This window comes from Elephantulus edwardii, unplaced genomic scaffold (assembly GCF_000299155.1).
Source record: "Elephantulus edwardii isolate Elephantulus edwardi_28Jun2011 unplaced genomic scaffold, EleEdw1.0 scaffold00034, whole genome shotgun sequence".
NCBI lineage: Eukaryota > Metazoa > Chordata > Mammalia > Macroscelidea > Macroscelididae > Elephantulus > Elephantulus edwardii.
Window position 1 is genome coordinate 7,675,948 of NW_006399784.1, and position 22,913 is coordinate 7,698,860.

At 37.0% G+C, this 22,913-nt stretch overlaps 1 protein-coding gene across 1 annotated transcript in view; it reads left to right on the plus strand.

The window, feature by feature from the left end:
* CADM2 (cell adhesion molecule 2) overlaps nt 1-22,913 on the plus strand; it is a gene marked incomplete at its 5' end in the record, with an annotated part of 504,333 nt that overhangs the window by 277,549 nt on the left and 203,871 nt on the right. Inside the window, one exon of the mRNA XM_006884441.1 lies at nt 14,979-15,149. Coding sequence (XP_006884503.1) covers nt 14,979-15,149 — 171 coding nt within the window. The remainder of the gene's footprint in view (nt 1-14,978; nt 15,150-22,913) is intronic.

The window sequence follows — 22,913 nt, forward strand, 5'->3', positions numbered from 1 at the left end:
TGTAAGCACTTGGCTATTATTTTCTCCTATTAGTAACAGCACCTGAATTTCAGTCTGCTGTATTGGTGTAGCTTGAAGGGGTGGGACACTTTAATGCTGAATGCTCTAATGCAGGAATCTGTACAACAAGTGTCTTCTGTACCAGGAGTTTCACCCACAATGAAGAGGCTGAAACAGAGCTCCCAGATTATGATAGACCAAGTAGGAAAAAGGATTGACGGTCCACTTTTGAAACAACAGGCATTTGAAAACCTATGAACGAGAAATGAAGGTAGTTGTTGTATTAGACATCAAACCTGTATGTAAAGTCACTGAAAAATGAGTAGAAATGACTGCAAACTGCCATTAATAATTGGAACATGAAATGTATAAATCATGAACACAGGAAACATGGAATTGTCAAAAATGAAGTGGAATGAATGATGACTGACATCCTAGGTATCAATGAGTTGAGGTGGCCAAGCATGGGCCTCTTTGAATCAATACTCATTTGACCTACTATACAGATAATTAAAAATTGGGGAAGAATGGTATTGTTTTTGTAGTGAAAAAGTTAATTTCAAGATCCATTCTAAAGTCCAGTGCTGTGAGTATAGGATACATTCCCCCACACATACTAGGGAGACAAGTAATAGGTCTATAATTTAAGTATATGCACAAACAACTAAAGCAAAGAGAAGAAGATTGAGGGTTCCTATAAACTTTTACAGTCCAATATTGACAAAACATGCAATCAGAATGAATTTGTAAACCTTGTTGACTGTAACTAACACAAAAGTTGAAAACAATGAAGAAAAAATGGTAGTCTGAAAGTATGAGTGAATTGAGGCTGGGGATGAAAAGATTGAATTTTGTCCACTCAATGAAGTATTCATAGCAAATATCTTTACTAAAAAACACAAATGACAACTTTACAAATAGAACTTACTTAATAGATTGCACAGGAATCAGATTGAATATATTTGTAGAAAGAATCATTGGAGAAGGGCAATATCTGTAGTCAAAACCAAACCAAGTGCCAATTAGGAAATAGACCATCAATTACTCATGGGTAAGTTTAAATTGAAGCTGAATAAAATTAAAATTAGTCCACAGGAACCCAAATATGACCTTAAATCTATAAGAGTTGAATTTAAGAATCTTCTCCAGAACAGACTTGAAACATTGAACACAAATGATCAAAGATAAGAGGTACTGTGAGAGTACATCAAAGATATCAACCATAAAGATATCAAAAGGTCATTACAAAGAAAGAAGAGAAAGGGGGGAAAAAGGATGTCAGAAGAGACAATGAAAATTGCATTGGAGCACTGAGAAGGCATCACAAAGGAAGAGATGCCAAAGTAAAAGAGTTGAACAGAAGATTTCAAAGGTTAGCTCAAGAAGATAAAGAAACATATTAAAGAAAAAAAGTACAAAGAGCTGGAGTCAGAGAATAAAAATATTTAATCTAAGCCTTTACCAGCACAGCAGATGAACACTGTTATTTTCTAGATCCTATGTATTCCGTGTGTATACTTGTAATATACCTGCTGTCTTTAGAAACAATAGTGTTTCGGTAAAAATGTTCACTTTATCATTGTCACTATCTAACATATGAATAAATTGTACAAGTACTTGGGTAAAAGCTATATGAAAATGCAGTTGTTGCTCTTGTTTATGGTTGAGTCGGAACTGACCCATAGCCGACCCTCCAACGGGTTTTCAGAGCCAGTTAATTGCAGGGAAGGAGATTGTCCATTCTTCTCTCACGGAGCTGCTGGTGGCTTTGAACTGTGTGCCTTTGAGATTGCAGCACAGCTACTTGTCACTAGGCCACCAGAGCTCCCTTATTTGAAACTACTAATTGGAAGCAGGAGTGGCATCCACTTCCTCAAAAACATGTCTCTGGAAACTCTATGAACTTTGAGAAACAATCATTATAGAAACGCTTCAGGTCTTTTGTTCAAAGAGTAGTTATTAGTCATACTCAACTTGATGGCAATCATCATCAAACAACAACAGTTGATAATATTTTCTTGGTCAAAACAGCCTCACATTTGCACTCTAGAGTAGTGATCTTCAAAATTCCCCTTTCATTCTAATTAGTCTACAAAAATAATCATATCCAAGATGATATAGTTTGGACAGAATCTCTGCATGAGTAGGTGTGAGATGGTGCTTGGAAATTTTACATTTTTAATTACCTAATAGTATTATTTACTCTTTGGAGAATTTACACTACTTTGTTGTTATGTGCAGTTGAATTGCTTGTGACTCATAACAATAATATGTACAACAGCCCTGAACCCAGCTCTATCTTCAGTCAACTTCATTGTCTCTGACACACCTACTCCACTATGCCAGTCACTATGTCAATCCATCTTATCCAGGGTCTTCCTATCTTTATGCTATTCCTCCACACAAGGAGAGAGCATGATGTCTCTCTCCTTGCAGTGTACCCAGAATATGTTAACAGAGATTCAAAATCTCTGCTTCCAAGGAACAGCCTGATTTCATCCTCTCCAGGACAAACCTGTTTGCTCTCTTAGCAGTCCATATTCAGTACTCTTCTCCAGCACCAAAACTCAAAGGCATCAATTCTCGTATCATTCTTAGTCATTATCCAACACTTTGGTACATAGCAATTAATTGTGAAGTCCAATGGCCTGGATGAGGCATATGTTAGTCTCAAGACTGATATTCTTGCTTTTCAGAGCTCTGGAGAGGTCCCTGACAGCAGATTTTTCCCAATGCAATTTGTCATTTGATTTCCTATTTATTGGTACCAAGAATGTTGATTGAGGAATTGACTACATACCAGTTTTCAACAAACAGAAACTGCTTTAAACATGCTCACGAGGTAGTGCCAAGAAATCTGGAGGAAAACCACCTGACCAACTGACTGGAAGAGATCTATATTTGTTTCCATTCCAAATAAAGATGACCTAGCAAAATGTGTTAATTATCATTAATATCACATGCAAGCAAGAACCTGCTGAAAATTTTACAAAATGACCAGTCATATCAACAGAGCATATCAACAGAGATCTGCCAAATGTGCAGGTTGGGTTTAGAAGGGTTCGTGGCACTAAGGATATTATGGCCAATGTTATATGGGTCTTAGCTGAAAGCAGACAATATCAGAAGAATGTCTATCTAAGTTTCATTGACTATGCCAAAGAATTTGACTGTGTGGATCACAACAAACTATTCTTAACTCTGAGACGAATGGGAGTCCCAGAACACTTGATTATGCTTATGAGAAACCTATACTTGGAACAGGACACAGTTTTCACAATAGAGCAAGAAAACATGGTTCAAAATCAGGAAAGCTGTATGCCAGGTATTCATCCTATCTCTCTAACTTTTCAATCTCTATTGAGAACAGATCACCTTGGAGGCTGGGCTCTGAGAAGAATGTAGCATGAGGATTGGAGAAAGACTCATCAACAACCTTTGTTATATAGATGACACAATCTTGCTTGCTTACTGAAACTGAGGAGGACCTGAAGCATCTGCTGCCAAAGGTGAAGGACTGTAATTATGTTACTAAGTGGCCCAGTTGTGAAAAAAAAAAATCTTTCCATATGGATTGAAGTTCAAAATCAAGAAAGCAAAGAGTTTTTCACCACTGGGCCACTTAGTAACATAATGATAGATGGAGAAGAGATTCAGATTGTTAGCAGCTTCAGCTTGCTTGACTCTACAATCCACACAACTGGTTTGGTATCAATAATTTAGAGATAGTTGGTCTCTTTCTGGTGCTCTAGTAGCCTAATGGTAAAAATTGTTGCTGCTATACCAAAGGTAAGTGGTTAGAGTTTACCAACTGATCCATGGGAGAAAATGAGCAATCACTTTCTGTGAAATGTACTGCCTCTCTCAAAAACCCACTGGAGGATGTGCTGTGAGTCATTTCTCACTTGGTGGCACACAACAGCAGGTCTCTCTCTGAGCTTTGGTTTTTCTTCTTCAAAAACAAGTGTTACGATTTTTATCTTAAGTTGCTATTGCAGGGACACTTTATGAATCAATACATAGAAAGTGGCTCTACATACAATCTTATCACCAAATGCTTTTTAGATTTTTATTATTTTCACATTAAAAACCTGTGATTGATTAGTTGCATGAAAATATTAATTAGAAATATACATGTAAGCAAATAAAATAAAATAATCCTAAATATTAGGTCACTTAAGTTAGTATATAAACATAAGGCCTAATAGCATTATTAATCAATCCATGAAGCACTGTTTTTAAATAGAAAAACAGTGAACAGTCCAAATTTGTTGGACAGGTGAGGGCTCAATAGTGAGTATAGGCACTTAGTAAATATTTGAATAAATGAGTAAATGGATATTAAACTGTGAATGGAAACTCATAGTTGTGGATAAAAGCAAGTGGAATTGTATTCTAAATAAAAAGAATTGTATATTTCTGCAGATGCATGAAACTGTTATAGTCTGAGTTCATTATGTTTATATTATGTTTGAGACTTATGGACAAACAAAATAGGGAGGCAGAGAACAGCTGAAAGAAAACCTTTTCTTTTTGTTTAGAGGTTTAGAATTATTCTGTGGCCAATGATGCTGTTGTTGTTGTTATATGCCATCGAGTCACTTGCGACTCATAGCGACCCTATGTACAACAGCCCTAAACTCTGCTCTTTCCTGTGCCAATCCCATTGTCTCTGGCACGCCCATCCTGATTATCCCAGTCACTGAATCAGTCCTCCTCATAAAGGGCCTTCCCCTCCTGCACTGTTTCTCCACCCTCCCAAGCATGATGTCCTTCTCCAAGGACCAGTCTCTCCTTACAACATGTCCAAAATATGTTAGACAGAGCCTCAGAGTCCTTGCATCCAAGGAGCCACCCAGTTTAACCTTTTCCAGGTCCATGGTAATCCCAATACTCTTCTCCAGCACCACAGCTCAAAGGCATCAATTCTCCTTCTATTCTCTGTGGTCATTGTCCAACTCTCTGATGCATAACAAGTGATAGCAAAAACCATGGCCTGTGTCAGACACACCTTAGTCTCCAGAGAGACACCATTGCTCTTCAGTACTTTGGAGAGGTCCCTAACAGTAGACTTTCCCATGGGAATATGTCTTTTAATTTCCTGGCTATTGATGCTGAGATTACTGACTGTGGAGCCAAGCAAACTAAATCTGTGAACAATCTCAATCTCTTCACCATCCATCCTGATGCTGCCAATTGGCCAGTGGTGTGAATCTTTGTTTTCTTGACATTGAGCCTCATTTCATATTGGAGGCTGCAGTCCTTTACCCTCTGCAGCAAGCGTTTCAGGTTCTCCTCAGTTTCAACAAGCAAGGTTATGCCATCTGCACAATGCAGATTGTTGATAGATCTTTCACCAATCTTGACCCCACATTTCTCCTCATAGATCCCAGCCTCCCAGATAATCTGTTCTGCATACAGGTTTCAAGGTATGGAGACAGGATGTATCCCTGGCATACGTCCTTCCCAATTTTTGACCATGCAGTGTTCCCTTGCTCTGTTCTGACGACTGCCTCCTTGGTCCAAGGTTTCGCATTAGAACGATCAAGTGTTCTGGGATTCCCATTCTTTTCAGAGTTTGTTATGATCCACAATTTGTTATGATCCACACAGTCAAACGCCTTTGCATAGTCAATGAAACACAGATAGACATTCCTCTGGTATTCCCTGCTTTCTGCTAAGATCCATCTAACATCAGCTACAATATCCCTAGTACCACGAGAACTTTTAAAAAATAAGCTTTAAACAGGAAAATGATACAATGTAAATTTTAGTCAAATTCTGTTTGCCTTCTGTCCTCAATCTTTTGACTTGGAAATATTTTTGGTGCCTCTGGGCAACTCTACTTCCAAAGATATACATGTCTTTATTGTACTTGTTAATCTTCTGAGTTGCAAAGAAATCTGAGTATTTGACATTTAGGATAGATAAAGGATATACTTTGATTTTCTAAATGTCTCTATCAACTCCCTGAGAATTCATATTATTTTAAAGAATTCTATGTAGTTTGAGCATTTTATATCATAAAATCTTGACTCTCTGTTCCACATAAATAGATTGTAGGAGAATTCTCTGATCATTTTCTATGAACCCGAATTCCACACTCTTTTATTACTACTTGACTTATTACATAATTTTTCAATGAGGTTGTCTTATTTGTAGATACACACACACACACACACACACACACACACACACACTTGCCGCCTTCTGAATTAATCTAGAAAAAAATAACCTTACAGAATTATCTTTATAGTGAAGGTTTAGAAATACGTTCACCTCATGGCTTGGATAGAGAAAAAGATTGAAGTGGTTAACAATTGTAGTTGAGTTCAAAATCAATACTCTTGGCTACATCAGTCAGCAAATGAAAAGATGGGTTGCTTTCACAAAATCTGTTTTCATAGACATCTCCGCAGTGCTAAAAAAAAATTATGTCTATCTAGAGACTAAAGCATTTCTGAATTCAGAGCATGGTTTTCTTAATTTTTTTACTATGCATCTGACAGTTGAAAAATGAAGAAATGATGCTTTGAGTTATGGCACTGGAGAGAAGTATTAAACATATGGATTGCCAATAGAACAAAGAGGTCTGGCCTAGAGAGGTTGAAATCAGGTTGTTCCTTGGAGATACAGATTTTGATGTTCCACCACACATATGTGGGAATGTTTCCAGAAGGGACCAGTCTTTGGAGGACATCATGCTTGGAAGGGTAGAAGGCTGGAGAAGAAGTGGAAGACTCTGGATGTGATAGATTGACACAGTGACTGTGGCAATGTGTCAAGTGTGTGTTAGAGATGGTGGGGCTGGCTCCAGATAGTTCGAGATTAAGAACTATTATTCATAAGTCCTCTATGAGTTGTAGTTATTTCAGTGGCATGTACAAAAACAACTTGGCTTGGAAGAAATCAAGCAGTCAATTTGTGAACTGGAGGCCATATGAGAGAAAACCTTCAAGAACTGAAAGTCTTTCCCAGAAGATAGCAAGAAATCAGGAATTTCAAGAATGAAGCTTATGGAGTTTATTGTTCTTAATTACTTTCCTAGGCATTAATTTTGACTTTATGTGAATGGGTGGAAATACGCAAATAGGGCATGTTAGCTTATCCACATGGGGATTGGCTAGTGTCACTAATCCACAAAGATTATCTTTGCCATTAAATTGAGTGAGTCCAGCAGCAGAGAAAAACTCACTCACTGACAGTAAAAAAGAGGAAGCAAGAGAACACAACTCATTCTTCAGGATCAGAGCAACAGCCACAGCAGCCACAGTGGAGAACAAGAATCCTGAAACAAGACAGAGCTAATTTTGGGACTGCTACCCCATGCCACACAGAATCAGAGCTAACAAACATGTTTGACAGCTTATGTCTTGAGAAGGGGAAGAGACAATATTGGTAGGACTAATAATAACTTTGTAACACTGGTCTAGAGCTGTGAGGCTCAAATCTGAGGTGTTTGCATGCACATTTGTTAGCTGTCCTAAGAGTATTCTGCTACTTACCTGGATTTCGGACTCAGGAAAGCAGTAAGATTGGTGTTGAGATGGGTTGAAAGAGGTACAGAAGTGTGGGACACATGTCTGGCATCATAGGAATTGGTTTTGCGTTGCTGATGTTGTTGCTGGGGAAATTTCCCTTTTGTGAATGAAGTTGGTAAAGGTCAGATATGCCCATCTCCACATGCCCCTTGCACTTTTTACAAAAATACACAGGAATACATTTTTCCAGCAACCAGACAGAGTTTGAAGGAGGACTTGGACTCTGAGGTCTAACTGACTCCTAAATTCATACATTGTAGAAATGGAAAGTTCTATATACAAAAACGTCCATAAATATATCCTCCCAATATATCTTTTATTAGATTTCACTTATTTCCTAAAATAAGTGCTTCATAGAGATACAGAAATGAATAAATATGTATCAATTGCTTTTATTTTATTCATAATAAGTGATTTTATTTTAAGTGTTATTATAAGTATATGCAATAATCGTCCAAGATTCTTTGTTATTGTTATACGGTAACATTGTGATGACTTCAATTCCAAGAGACCCTACAAACAATAGTTAAGAATCTTACTCCATGCTGTACCGTCTTTATGATCTCTAATATACTCCAGGCTATTGATACATTATCTGTGCCAATCTATCTTGTTGAGAGTTTTCCTCTCTTTCTTTATCTGATTCTCCACTTTTCATAGCATGATGCTTTTTTTCCAAGGACTGGCCTTTCCTTAACAACATGCACAAATTAGGTGATACAAAGTCTTGCCCTCTTTGTCTGTAATGAGCACCCTGGTTTCAATTTCTCCAATATAAACTTATTTGTACCTCTGACACTCCATAGATCATTTAATACTCTTCCCTAACTCCACAACTCAAAGACATTGGTGATTCTTCTGTCATTCATCTTCCAGCTTTCAGAATCTTAGGAAAAAGCTAAAAATAAACACTATAAATTGAATCAGATGCACCTTAGCCTTTAAACTGGTATTGTTGCTTTATAACAGCTTGGCGAGGTCCTTGACAATAGATTTCCCCAACACAACATGTCTTTTCATCTCTTAACAGCATTTACCCATAGGTGTTGATTGTGGATCCAATTAAAATGAAATGAATGACAACTTCAATCTTTTATCCATCTATGTTGATGTTGTCTGCTATCAAGGACCTCTCCAAGGTTTGAAAGAGCAGTGATATAAGTTTTGTAAGACAGTAAAATGAGAATGTTGGAGATTCTGACGATAGCACAAGATAGGGCAAGATTTTGATCTGTTGTTTATAGGGTCACAAATGAGTAGTCATCAAAGGCATATAACAACTACAAAATATAGTTTTCCTAGTTTTTTTCCTTATTATTTAATTCCTTTTGACTTTTCAGAAACAGTTTGTCAAGCTTGACTTCTGAAGCCCCTCTGATTGTCTTCAAAACATCAATCAAACAGCTTGCTATTGGTTGCTAATTGTGGGCTTAGTTCAAAATGGTAGAAACCCAAATCCTGCCCAAACCTATACCATCGTTATGATCTCTGATCTGTTTAAGCTGTTGCAGCACAGTCAATTCAACTAATTTGGGGGTAGGGGGCAGGGGAGTTTCTTCCTTTCTTTTCATTTTCTACTTTTCTACTTTCCCACATTTCAAAGCATGAAGATTTTGTCTAGAGATTGACCTTTCCCGACAACGAGCCCAAAGTATGTAAGATGAAGTTTCACTACTCTGAGTTCTAAGGCATAGTGTAGTTGCATTTCTTCTGAGACATTCAATTGCTAGTGGGATATAAATAACTTAATGCCATGGAATATCTCTTCAGTAATTAGCAAATTAATGTTTCTCAACAAAAACCATATATCATGAAGGTGATTTTCACTTATGGTGAGCAATGTATTTTAATTATGTTTCACAGTTTTTAAGACTGTGAAAAATATTCTTAAGTCTTTTTTTTCTGATAAGAGAAGAAGGTAGAAGAGGTTGTCCTGAACCCTCTATAAAAACCTCTTGACAAGTACTTTTAGGTCAGTTTGAACTATCAAATGTTTTGTTAGTAATTGAGTGCTTAACCCTTTGTACCACATGAAATATTATTTCTTCAAATAGTTTCCTGCTTCCTTTCTCCTTTATTTATGTACTCTCATTACAATACAATCTTTGTATTATTGATATTTATTATGATGTTCCAAATTTCTATGAAATATTCATTTTTTTCCCCTTTCATTTCTTCAGCTCACGTATCTATTGAGCTGTCTTGAATTTGCTGCCTTAATTTGTAGCTACTATTTGAGTGTCTACTCAATACAGTTGCTGTGTCTTTAAACTCCAGGATTTCCATTTGTTTCATACCTTCTCTTTTTTTTACATTTTGTTTTATAAAACACCTTCCTTACATCTTGTTTTACTTCTTTAACAATGCTGTTGTTTATTGCTGTCAAGTTGGAATCAACTCATAGCTGACCCTCTAGTGGCTTTTCAGAGGTGGTAAATCTCATAGGAGGAGATTGTTAGTGGATCTTTCTTCCTTGGATTTTATCTAATTGACTTTGAGTTAGCAATACTATGCCTTACCCACTAAGCTACCAGAACTAATTTATTTACCTCTTTGAACATATTTACAATGGAGCATACTTTATTAACTAGTTCATTTGAGTCCTATCACTAACAGTATTCCCACTTTCATTTCTGTGTATGAATCTCACTTCCCTATGTTGTTAGAAATCTTGCAATGTTTATGTTGTTGTTATGCATTGTTGAGTAGGAATTGACTCATAGCTGACCATCCAGAAGGTTTTTAAAGGCTGTAAATCACACAAAATACGATTGTTAATCTTGCTCTTACAGAACTTTTGGTAGATTTGAACCACTATCCTTTGGCTTGGCAGCAAAACTCCTTACTACTAGGCTACTAGAGTTCCCTGTCTATCATTATATCTGTTGGAAACAACAAATATTTTATGCCATTTATGTAGCAACTTTAGATACCAATCCTATTCTGAGGCTGTTATTTACTTGTTTAGTGACTTGAATGGTTTACATTTACTAAAGACTATTTCCTCTGCAGCATGAGACTTCAGATGTCACAGCTCTGAAGGCATAGTCTTTAGCAGGTGTATAATAACCAGAAAAGTATAAAGGAGAGTTATCATTGGCCACTACCTTTCCTTATTTCTTTCTTACATTGTCTGTCTTTGCTAGTATTACAGCTGGACATTTTTCCATCATTATCTGCCAGCTGAATTTTCTAATCTCTATTAGCATGGAGATATGTGTTTAGGTCAGCTTTTGAGGTTTGTTTGAGTACGTTGTTGTTCTTGTTGTGTGTCATCGAGTCACTTGTGACTTATGGTGACCCTATGTACAATAGCTCTGAACCCTGTTCTATCCTGAGCCAACCTTATCATTTCTAACACACCTATCCCCATTACCTGAGTTACTGAGTCAATCCATTTCATCGAGGGTCTTCTTATCCTGTTCTATCCCTCCACCCCCCCAAGCATAATGTCCCCCTGAAAGGACTGGTCCCTCCTCACAACATGCAAAAAGTACGCCATACAAAGCCTCAGAATCCTTGCCTCCAAGGAGCAACCTGGTTTTACCCTCTCAAGGATGATCCTGTTTGTTCTCTTAGCAGTCCATGGTATATTCAACACTCTTCTCCAGCACCTCAGCTCAAAGGCATCAAATATATTTCTATCATCACTAGTCGTTCTCCAGCTCTATGATGCATACCAAGTAATTGCAAAGACTATGATGCATACCAAGTAATTGCAAAGACTGTGGCTTGGATCAGACCCATCTTAGTCTCTAAAAACTAACATCACTGCTCTTTAGTACTCTGGAGAGGTCCCTGACAGCCTACTTTCCCAATGCAATTTGTCTTTTGATTTCCTGGTTGCTGATACCAAGAGTGTTGATTGTGGCACCAAACTAAAGCTGTTTAAAACTCCACCTCTTCACCATCTATCATGATGTTGCCAATTGGCCCAGTGGTGATAATCTTTGTCTTCTTGATGTTGAACATCAGGCTGCAGTCTTTGACTTTCTACAGCAAGCTCTTCAGGTCCTCCTCAATTTCAGCAAGCAGGGTTGTATCATCTGCATAACGTAAGCTGTTGATGAGTCTTTCTTCAAACCTGATGCTACATTCTTCCTCACATCCTCCAGCCTCTCTGATGATCCATTCTGCATATAGATTGAAAGGGTATGGAGATGGACATGGTGTACACCCTTACTGATTTTAAATCTTGTAGTATTTCCTTGCTCTGTTCTATTTAAATATAGGAAGTATAATATTTGGGGGTTTTTTTCTGCTTTGTTTTTTCTGTCAAATATTTATCTCAGAGTTTAAAACATTGTTCTTATGAAAACACAAACTTCCTTCTAATTATTAATTTTACAAATATCCTTTTTTTTTTTAAATAAAAAAGTGTTTTTGGCATGACTTCTCGACAGTCTTCCAAATAATTTTCCCTTGGCTTGCTTCAGAACTCCCTCATTCTATGACCCATTTCTCTGTTAGAAAACTGATGTGTTATTGTTTTTAAAATGTAACTATAACTTCTTTCTTAATGGGACATACCTGCTTTATGATCATGTTGCTGAAGGTGATGACCTCAGGCCCTTTTGTCTTACTCTCCAAGCCTGAAATATCCATTTTATGAGTGATGGTATAGGAGTGGACTGACACAATATTTTTTTTTCTTTTTAACACAAGAATTCTTAAGGCTCTGTTGACATTATCTTCCTGGAGTAATGTGCCTAGAATATGAGAAAGGTCTGAGTGAAGGGCAAATCCTCTGCCTCTCAGCCACACTCAGCTGGAGTTTAACACACTTAACATGGAGCAGAATTATGCTGATAGAAATGAGGCCTGATAATGCCTGTCATGGGGAATACTACAGCCCTTGTTTTAAGTGCCAGGGAAAGAAGGAGACACATAAATCAATCAATCTTTCTCACTCTCTCCGCCTTCCCCTTCCCTGTCTCTCCTCCCCCTCCCTCTCCCTCTCTCTCTTTTTTGTCTCTCATACACACACACACACACATTCAAGCTTCTTTTATACAAAATGGAAGTGAGGCACAAAGAGTAAGACAATGAAGACTAAACTATCTTTTGTCACAGGCTCTCAATGGTATTACTGAAATTTTCTTCAAAATATCATATTTTGTATGCTCTTGAAATAATTACTAAAATTTATTGTTTCCAAATTCTTTTCACAGTTATAATTACTTTCCTCCAACTCCAGGAGAGAGTAAAATGTGATCCATGGTGAGCCTGTGCCGTCCTCATAACTTTTAGTACACTCAAGATCATTGTAGCAGGCACTGTGTAAATACCTCTGGTTGAGGGGTTTCCTCTCTTTTGCCAAGTTTTCCAAGTCTTATGCCCCTCTCCAAGGAATAGCCTATCTTAACAACATGCCTGAAGTATGTGAGATGAAGTTTTGCCATCTTTGTCCCCAAGGATTTCTCTAGCTGCACTTACTCCAAGAAATTATTGTTTGTTCTTTTGGAAGTTCATGGAATAATCACTATTCTACTCCAACATCATAACTCAAAGACATCAATACTTCTTCTGCCATCCTTAATCATTGTCTAGCAAGTGATAGGAAAGACTCTGGCCTGAATCAAGTGCACTTTAGTTGTCACATCTACATCATTGTTCCTTAGAAATTTGGGGAAACCCCTGACTGGAGACTTTCCCAGTGTAATACATCTGTCTCCTAATCTCTTGACTACTGGTTCCAAGTGTCTTGATTGTGGATTCAAGCAAGATGTTGTTGCCCATTTCAGTCTTTTTCCATCTATCATGATGCTGCCTGTTGTTTCATTGGTGAGAATTTTTATTTTCTTGATGTTGAGACACAATCCAGATTGAATACTGTACCCTTTTATCTTCTGCAGCAAGCACTTTAAATTTCCACACTTTCAGCAAGCAAGGTGTGAAACGGGATTAATCAAGAAAATTACATAAGACCAGAAAATGGTCTTTTCTGCTATACATAGTGTCGCTACTGGTACTTATGGAAACTTTTGTGGCATAATCTCTAGGGAGCTGAGCTGCTAATCCAAAGGCTGTATGGCTCTGACAGTTCAGATCTAATAACAGGGTTATGTCTGTTGTTCAAAAGTTTGACTATGAACCATACTCTACTCAACAGCACCTAACAACATGGTGTTTTAAATCAGCTTCCTATAAATGTACATAGTGTAATTTTTTTAAATGCAAAAGAAACCATTTTTCTCAAGATAGAACTTTTCTTTGGCTTTTTAATCAACATGAAAAATAAGAACTGGTAATGTTAGCTGTATTTAAAATATTTTTATAATGCTAGAAGAACAAACAAATATGCCTTGGAATAAGTGCAGCCAGATTGGATCTTACTAGCAAAGATAGCAATACTTAAGGCACTATACCTTGGGAATGTTATCTTTGAGGGGAATTAAATTCCTACACATGGTTAGTACAAGGTTTAGGGGAATATATGATACTAAAGCTGGTAAATTATGAAAGCTGCATTATTAGTCTCAAGCACTGCAGGAAGTATGAGCATGGTACAGGACTGGGCTGTGTTTATTTCTGGTATAGACTGGGAGTTGTTTTTAGTTGGAACAAAAATGAGAGTGTCTAAAAGTTGTACCTTATAGTTTTGAGTCTGTTAAATTATCCCTCTATATGTCAGTTACTTCAGATTTCAGAAACTATAAATTAAGATATTACTAAAGATTTTTCACAAAGAGCAAATAATTCACAAGTATACCATCTAACAAGAAGTTTAAATATGTGTTAGTGAAGCCACCTATCAAGGAAAAAGTATCACTATTTACATTCATGCTGACATAGATTCCCCAGCCAACAAAGAAGAATTTAATGTAAATTTCATGGTAAAGGCATATATTCACATAATTGAGAAATTCCTTTTCATTACCAAATACCAATACCAACATTTTCATTTTAAGCATTTTTTAAAGATATTTATCTTTGCCTCACATTGCTTGTGATAAAATAATAACTGAAATATACTTTTTATTGGGTATAAAAAAATAGCTATAAATTATCTTTTGTCAATTGTGCTTGTAGTTTATATAGTTAGGATAGTTAATACTATCAGTAAAATTTAAGTCTACTATAGGAGACTAGTTTATTAAAGTAATATTTTTAAGTAGGAGATTAAGAAGTCTTTTTTTAGTAATAATCATTAAATCCAAACCCATAAGAATAAAAACATTCTGCCTTACCCTCTTGTTTATTGCTGTTAATTTTTTAAAATTAAAATTAAAATTGACAATTAATTTGTAAAGCAGTTGCATTTTTATATTATCAAATTAAAGTATGTTGCATGTTAAACTGACATTTGTTTTAATTTTTTTATTTAATTTAAAGTTGCAAGGAAAAGGTGCTTCAAGAATTTAATTAGTTAGAAGAAATACTGTATAATGTGAAAGATAATGTAAAAGAATTTTAAGACCTATATTTTCATTTCAGATGTAAAATATTTAAAAGAAGAGGATGCAAACCGCAAGACATTCACTGTCAGCAGCACACTGGACTTCCGAGTGGACCGGAGTGACGATGGAGTGGCCATCGTCTGCAGAGTAGACCATGAATCCCTCAATGCCACCCCTCAGGTAGCGATGCAGGTGCTAGAAATACACTGTAAGTAAACATTATTCCTTCATCCTTTAGTTTGTAATTAATCTGTCTATGCTTACAGTGACTTTTGTATTAGCTAATCAAAGCAAGTGTGCGTCAATTTCAAATTAAAAGGAAATAAAAACCACATTAATTAGTATTAATAATGTTTCAGGCAAAGTTATCTGAGTGGCACCCCTGACATTAAAGAAGGACAAGAAAATAGAATAGTTGTCTTAGGTAGATATGCATGTTAATTATTGAATAGTAATTATGATAGCCTCAGTGGCTTTGATGAACTTTGCTATAGTTCACCAATAGAAAATAACTTTGCTGTATGAAATTAGACTATTTTTATATGCCATCAACTAAGCTGAGCTAGGGAATATTTATTATGTTTTAATTTTCTCTCTATATTTTACCATTAATAATAAAAGTATTAATTAAGTGACTCCAATGAGGCAAGAACAGTGCTGAAAGCTTTTTTGGTGTTATATTAGCCCAGTGAGTAACTACTCACATTTGGCATAATGTATTAGAGGACAATGAAGACGATAGAGATCAAGTCATTGACTCAAGTTTATACAGCTGAGAAATGTTATACATACAATTGTGATGCTGCATGCCATGAGGTTGGAAATGACTCAAAGATAACCCTCCATGCAGGTTTCCAGAGGCAATAAATTACACAGAAGGCCATTATCTTCGTTCTGAGGAGAAGGTGATGAATTCAAACTGTGTTCTTTAGGGATGGCAATACAGCTCCTTACCACTAGGTCACCAGAGATACCTATATGATTATGATGCCGCTGATATTTAAGTAGGACAAATAATAATATTTATATAACTTAGAAAGAATTAAGTCAAATATTATTCTAATGTTCTTGTTGAAGCAGAATCAGAAAAGCATATTTTCCAGCTCAAAATGAGATTCTCTAAATTTCACTGCTCTTAAAGTATGAGCCTGGAGACTATTACTGAAACTTCTTGAGTTTCAGTTATGACCTTAGTGATGATTTCTGTGAGGATGATTTGAGATAGCCTAAGTGTAGGCAATCCAAGAGATTTTTAATAACTATCAATGTTTATTTCCTTTTCTCTTACTTACCTGATACTTCTTTCTTTATATGATAAATGGTATTATTCGCAGTGTTGAAGGGATAAAGATCATCAGCCTCTTTAATATAAACTTTTAAAACCTTATGCTAAAAACAAAAATTTTGATTAGACTATCTAAATATTTAATTACTACTGGTGGCCTAGTAGTAAGGAGTTGTGGCACCAACAAGAAGGAGGAGTGTTCCAATCCACCAGATGAAGTGTGAAAGAAAGATGAACTACCTCCTGTCTTGTGATTTTCTGTCTTTAGAAATTCACTGACATGTCAAGTTTGGGTTGGTTGCTACTTGAGTGTACACAATAACAACATATTAACTACAATTCTCATCATACAGTACAGGAAATAAACAGAAATGAAGTCATCATGAGTGTCAAAATTTACCAGTAAAGGATTACAAGAAATCAACTAGTTGTTAGGTATAACTAGTTGTTAGTTTAATTTCTTTGCTATAGCAAAAGACAATTACAGGATCTAGGAAACCACTGGTGGTCCACAACAACAAGGGAAAGGGGAAAAAAAACCAAAACTGTCATCAAGTTTACTCATAGTTATTGTGTGACATTGAATCAGAGCAAACCCATAGCTGACCCCCAGCAGGTTTTCAGAAGCAGTAAGTCACATGGGAGAAGATTGTCTATCCTTCTCCCATGGATCAGCTGGTGGATTCAGAACCTGTGCCATACGGATTGTAGGGCCAGGAGATCTCCCTGTAGTTGACATTTAGCGAGCAGTATTATGAGATTTAGGTGAAGGTTCCTACTGAACATTATATGGAGGTGCCAGGAGAATTAGAAATAATTTAGTGATAGGTTATTCTGTACATTTTACCTAGAAACAATATAAAAACAATTATAAAGCTGTTATAAAGACGTGGTGTTAAATCATGGGAATTTTTCCTAAGATTATTCAGTGCCCGTGTGTTTATGGAATGAACTTGTTTGTTTTACTCTGCAGAGCAACTGTATCCAAACATTAATTATATTCCAGAGAGGTCTTTACATTTGTTAAAAATATCAAATGCCAGCTCCCAAGGTCATTATTCACTTTTCTGCAGTCCAATTTCGAAGTTTTATCCGTCTTCTGAGTATTTTAGCTATTGGAATCAGGAGTGGCATCCACTTCCTAAGTAACATACCTCCAGAAACTCTATGAACTTTGATAAATGTCGACAGTTGTATAGGGACTTCAGGTCTTTATTTCATAGGGTTGCTATGAGTTGTGATCGACTCAAATGCAATCAACAACAACCACATTATTTAAAGTATGCCTTGGTTAGCATGAAAGAAAGCAATATGTTTTCTAAATTTCTTAGAAGGTTTCATATTAAAATTGTATACATACAATGATCGGTCAATTAAAAATAGCCTATTCTATTGTGGTTTAATATACAAGTAACTAGAAGACAGAGAAAAAGTTTATTTATTTATTTTTTTTTCTTAGCACTTAACAAGTGTGAAATCAATAAAAACTGATGACAATTTTAAATTCCCTTTCAATGCATAATGTTTTTTTCCAAGGACTGGCTACTTTTGACAATGTGCCCAAAATATGTGAGATAAAGCCATATCATCCTTGACAGTAAGGAACAAGTTGACTGCACTTATAACACTGACCTGTTTGTTCTTTTCAAAGTCCATGATATACTTGGTATTCTGTGCCAACATTAAAATTCAAAGACGTCGATTCTTTTAGGGTATACAAGGATAATTAATTACTTGTGAAGTGGCACCATCCAGTGGACTCTGAATCATCACAGTCTTGTATTCTGAAACAGAGCTGCCTCATCATTCCTTCGAGGCTGCAATCTTTACAGTAGAAAAGCATAGTGTGGAATGGCTGTGGATTGCATACAGCAGCTGAGCACCACCATGCCTCCTTTATTGATGCACAATAGTGAAGTAATTTCTTAGATGCTGCATTAGGAAGATTTTTGAGATGTAAAAAATATATTTTATTGTGTGTCATCTAGTTGATTCTGATCCATAAAGACCACGTAAACAAAGTGTAATTTTCTCATTGGGTTTCCAGTGCAATTATCTTTACAGAAGCACGCAGTCACGTCTTTCACCTAAGAAGCAACTGTTAGTTTGTCGTAAAACCATGGATCTGGTGCTGCTGTGTTGTTGGTGATAAGTACTTTCAAGTCAAGTACGACTCATAGTGAATCTATGAAGAAAAGATCTATCTTTTATAAACTATCGTCGTTTATCTAATGTTCATAGAGTTTCCAAAGGCCTGTTGTTTAAGAAGTAGATGCAGATCATTTTTAAACCTGTCATATAATGGGAGCTCTACCAAACCCTGTCCATCTTGGGTAACTATTACAGCATTTGACACACCAGTGCCTCAGTGTTCAGTATCAGAGCAACCTCAAATTATCTCAATAGCAAACTGACAGAGCAGTGCTGTATCATTTAAACAATCTTTTTTCAAGCTACTTTTCAATACAAAGACCAGCTGATCAGGTACTGATTGACTTAAACAAGAAGCTTCCAGCCCACAATTGATCCTTAACTAAATTTGAGGGACCATCAATTTACACATGATTGTGAATGAAAGAAAACAATGGAACTGTTTACAGCCAACTTTCAACTAAATAAAGAGAACCTACCCTGCAGCCTTCAGTATGGACTGAGGCTCAATGTCAAGAAGACAAAGATTCTCACCACTGGACCAATTGGTAGCATCAGGATGGATGGTGAAGAGATTGAGATTGTTCACAGCTTCAATTTGCTCGGCTCCACAGTCAACACATTTGGCACCAGCAGCCAGGAAATAAAAAAAATGTACTGCGATGGGAAAGTCTGCTGTTAGGGACCTCTCTAAAGTACTCAAGAGCAACGGTGTCTCTTTGGAGACTAAGGTGAACCTGATGCAGGCCATGGTCTTTGCAATCACTTGTTATGCATCAGAGAGTTGGACATTGACTAGAGAGGACAGAAGGAGAATTGACGCCTTTGAGCTGTGATGCTGGAGAAGAGTATTGAATGTACCATGGACTGCCAAGTAAACAAACAGATTCATCCTGGAGAGGGTTAAACCAAGCTACTCTTTGGAGGCAAGGATTCTGGGGCTTCGTCTGACATACTTTGGGCATGTTGCAAGGAGGGACTGGTCCTTGGAGAGGGACATCTTGCTTGGGAGGGTGGAGGGACAGCGCAAGAGGAGAAGACCCTCTGTGAGGTGGATTGATTCAGTGACTGGGGTCATCAGGATGGGTGTGTCAGAGGCAGTGTGATTGGCACAGGATAGAGCAGGGTTTAGGGCTGTTGTACATAGGGTTGCTATGAGTCACAAATGACTCGACGGCACATAACAACAACAACAACATTGATATTTAAATCACATCATTAAATTCTCTGTTTTAAAGTGTAGCATTCAGTGGTTTTAGTGTACTCACAGAATTCTGCAATCATTACTACTATCTATTGGAAGTAGGATGGGCATCTACTTCCTAAACAACTTGCCTCCAGAAACTCTATGAACTTTATTTTGTTTATTAATTTCAATGAACATTTACTTTGATTTCCTTTCATTCATTTTATCACTTTTCTTTCCGCCCACTGCCACCCCTCACCCCCAGTTCCCTCTTCTCCTTGAAAAGCAAAAGAAAAACTCATCATTGGTATACAATCCTCCCCACCCCCAACCTGAGTGTACTCCACTCTGCAACCCTCATTCAGAACTCTTATGATAATCATAGCGCCCTAAAGTATATTACTTTTAAACTGTTCTCTCCCTCATCAGCTTCAATGCCGTATCCATAAGTTATCCAGTTTTTCTCAGTCTTACCCCCACCTTTATGTCAGCCTCATTCTACAAGAATGGCACCATAAAGTATTTGTCCTTTTGTGACTGAGATATTTCACTCAACATAATGTCCTCCAAGGTCACCCATTTTGAATAATATTGCATGAGTTCCTTTTTTTTCAATGCAGCATAGTATTCCATTGTGTGAATATACCACAGATTCTCTATCCATTCATTTGTTGATGGGCACTTAGGTTGTTTCCAACTCCTTGCTATTGTGAACAAAGCTGCAATAAACATGGGTGTGCATATATCTGCTTGGATTTCTCAGTTATGGTCTCTTTAGGGTATATTCCCAGTAGTGGAATTGCTGGGTCAAATGCTATCTCTATTTGCAAGTTTTTGAGAAAGCGCCACACCACTTTCCACAGTGGTTACACCATTTTACACTCCACCAACAGTGAATAAGGGTTCCAGTTTCTCCACAACCTCGCCAGCATTTGTTGCTTGCTGTTCTGTTAAATTTTACTAGTCCTCCTGGGGTGAGATGATATCTCATAGTTGTCTTGATTTGCATCTATCTTAGAGCTAGGGATTTTGCACATTTCTTCATGCACTTGTTGTCCATCTGCGGTTCAGGCTATAGTCTTTCTGATTACTTGCTATGCATCTGAGAGTTGAACAATGAATAAGGATGACAGGATAAGAATTGACACCTTTGAGTGGTGGTGTTAGAGAAGAGCACTCAACATCCCATGGATGGTCAAGAGAATAAATAGATATGTCTTAGAGAGAGTGCAGCCAGAGAGCTCTTTAGAGGCAAGAATGATGAATGATGAGACTTTGCCTCATATATTTTGGGCATGTTGCTATTCCTTGGAGAAGGACATGGTGCTGGGAAGGGTGGAGGGTCAGCGAAGGACCCTCAATCAGGTGGATTGACATGGTGACTGCCTCAATGGGCTCTTGTATGACAGGAAGTTAAGGATGATGCAGGATAGAATAGGGGTCAGATCTTTTGTTCATAAGGTCACTATGAGTTGCATTCAACTCAATGGCACATAACAACAGCAATCTACTTATGAAAATCAGCCATTGAAAACTCAACAGAGCAAAGTGCTGTTAATAAGTATTCCAACTCAGAGATTAGTGAAGGACAACTGATAAATTTTTTTACTTTCCTAATACATCTTAGATTTTTAAAAAAGGATCAAATGTCTTCCCATAATAATCGCAAGGTTGAATGTTTAAATATATTGTTGTTTCTATGTGACATCAAGTCAAATGTGATTCATAGTGACCTTATGCACAATAGCTCTGACCCCTACCCTATCATGAACCTATTGTACTGCTTTCTACCCAACTACCCTTATTACCCTAATTACTGGTCAATCCACCTCACCCATGGTCTCCTTCTCTTGTGCTGTACTTCCCTCCTTCCAAGCATGATGTCCTGTTCCAAGAACTTATCCCTCCTGTCAATATGCCCAAAGTATATGAGATAGAGCTTCAAAATCCCTGCCTCCAAAGAACAACTTACTTTCACCCTCTCCAGGAAAGACTTGCTTATTCTCTTGCCGTGTTATAATTTGCTCAATGTTCTTCTCCAGTACCACAATTCAAAAGTATCGATTCTTCTCTGTCACCCTTAGTTATTGTCTAGCTTTATGATGTATAGCAAGTAATTGGGGAGATCATGGCCTGCATCAGGCACAATTTAGTTTCTAGACTGAATTGTTGCTGGTTAGCACTCTAGAGAGCTCCCTGACAGCAGGTTTACCTAATTAAATATATCTTTTGATTTTAGCTGGTGCTAAACATGTTGTGGACCCAAGCAAGATGAAATTGTTAACAATCTCAATCTCTTTTCCGTCTATCATGATGCTGTCAATTGGTTTAGTGGTGAAAATCATTGTTTTCTTGATGTTGAGCTTCAATCCGTATTGAAGTGTTCAGTTCTTGACCTTCTGCAGCAAACACGGCAAGTCCTCTCCAGTTTTGGCAAGTAAGGTTGTGTCATCTGTCTAACACAAGTTGTTGACAAGTCAGTCTTCCTCCAATCCTGATGCCACATTCCTCCACATAAAGCCCACCCTCCTAATCTATCTGTTCTGCATATAGATTGAAAATGTATGGAGACAAGATGCATTCCTAAGGCACCCTTTTCCTAATATTGAACCATACAAGGTTTTCAATTCTCTGTTCTAAGGACTGTTTCCTGGTGCAAGTATAATTTTCACATAAGCACCATCAGGTGTTCTGGAATTCCTAATATGCTCAATGTTAGCCACAATTTGCTGTGGTCCACACAGTCAAATGCCTTGTCATAGTCAATGAAACATTAAATAGACATTTCTATGTTACCCTCTTCTTTAAGCCAAGATACATCTGGCATTGGCTGAGATGTACCTTGTCCTATGCCTCTTCACAATCCAATTGGCAATTTTGGTAAATCTCTGTTAATGTGCTGTTCCAGTTATTTTTGGTTAATCTTCAGCAGGATTTAGCTTGTATGTGATATTAATTGTATCACTTGATAATTTCCACCTTCTGTTGATAGCCTTTTAATGGAATGGGTATAAATAGAAGTTGTGAAGAGAGACCATTCATTATAAAATTAAGTCATGCTAAGAAAACTAAAGGTTCAGTAAATGAGAAGAAAATCCTCAGTGAAAGGGATTGAATTAGTTTCTTCAGCATTGAGATAAAATGTATCAGAAATGATAAAGATAGCACAGGACAGGACATGGTTCACACCTGTTTGTTGTTCATTGGGTCATTGTGAGTTGTACTTGACTAGATGATACTGTGAAGAAAGTGAGATTGACTGCTAGGGGTGCATGATTAGGAAATATATGTATGGTAATTAGCAATCTGGAATAAGAAGTCCATTACAAATTCACTGAGGGAGGGAGGAG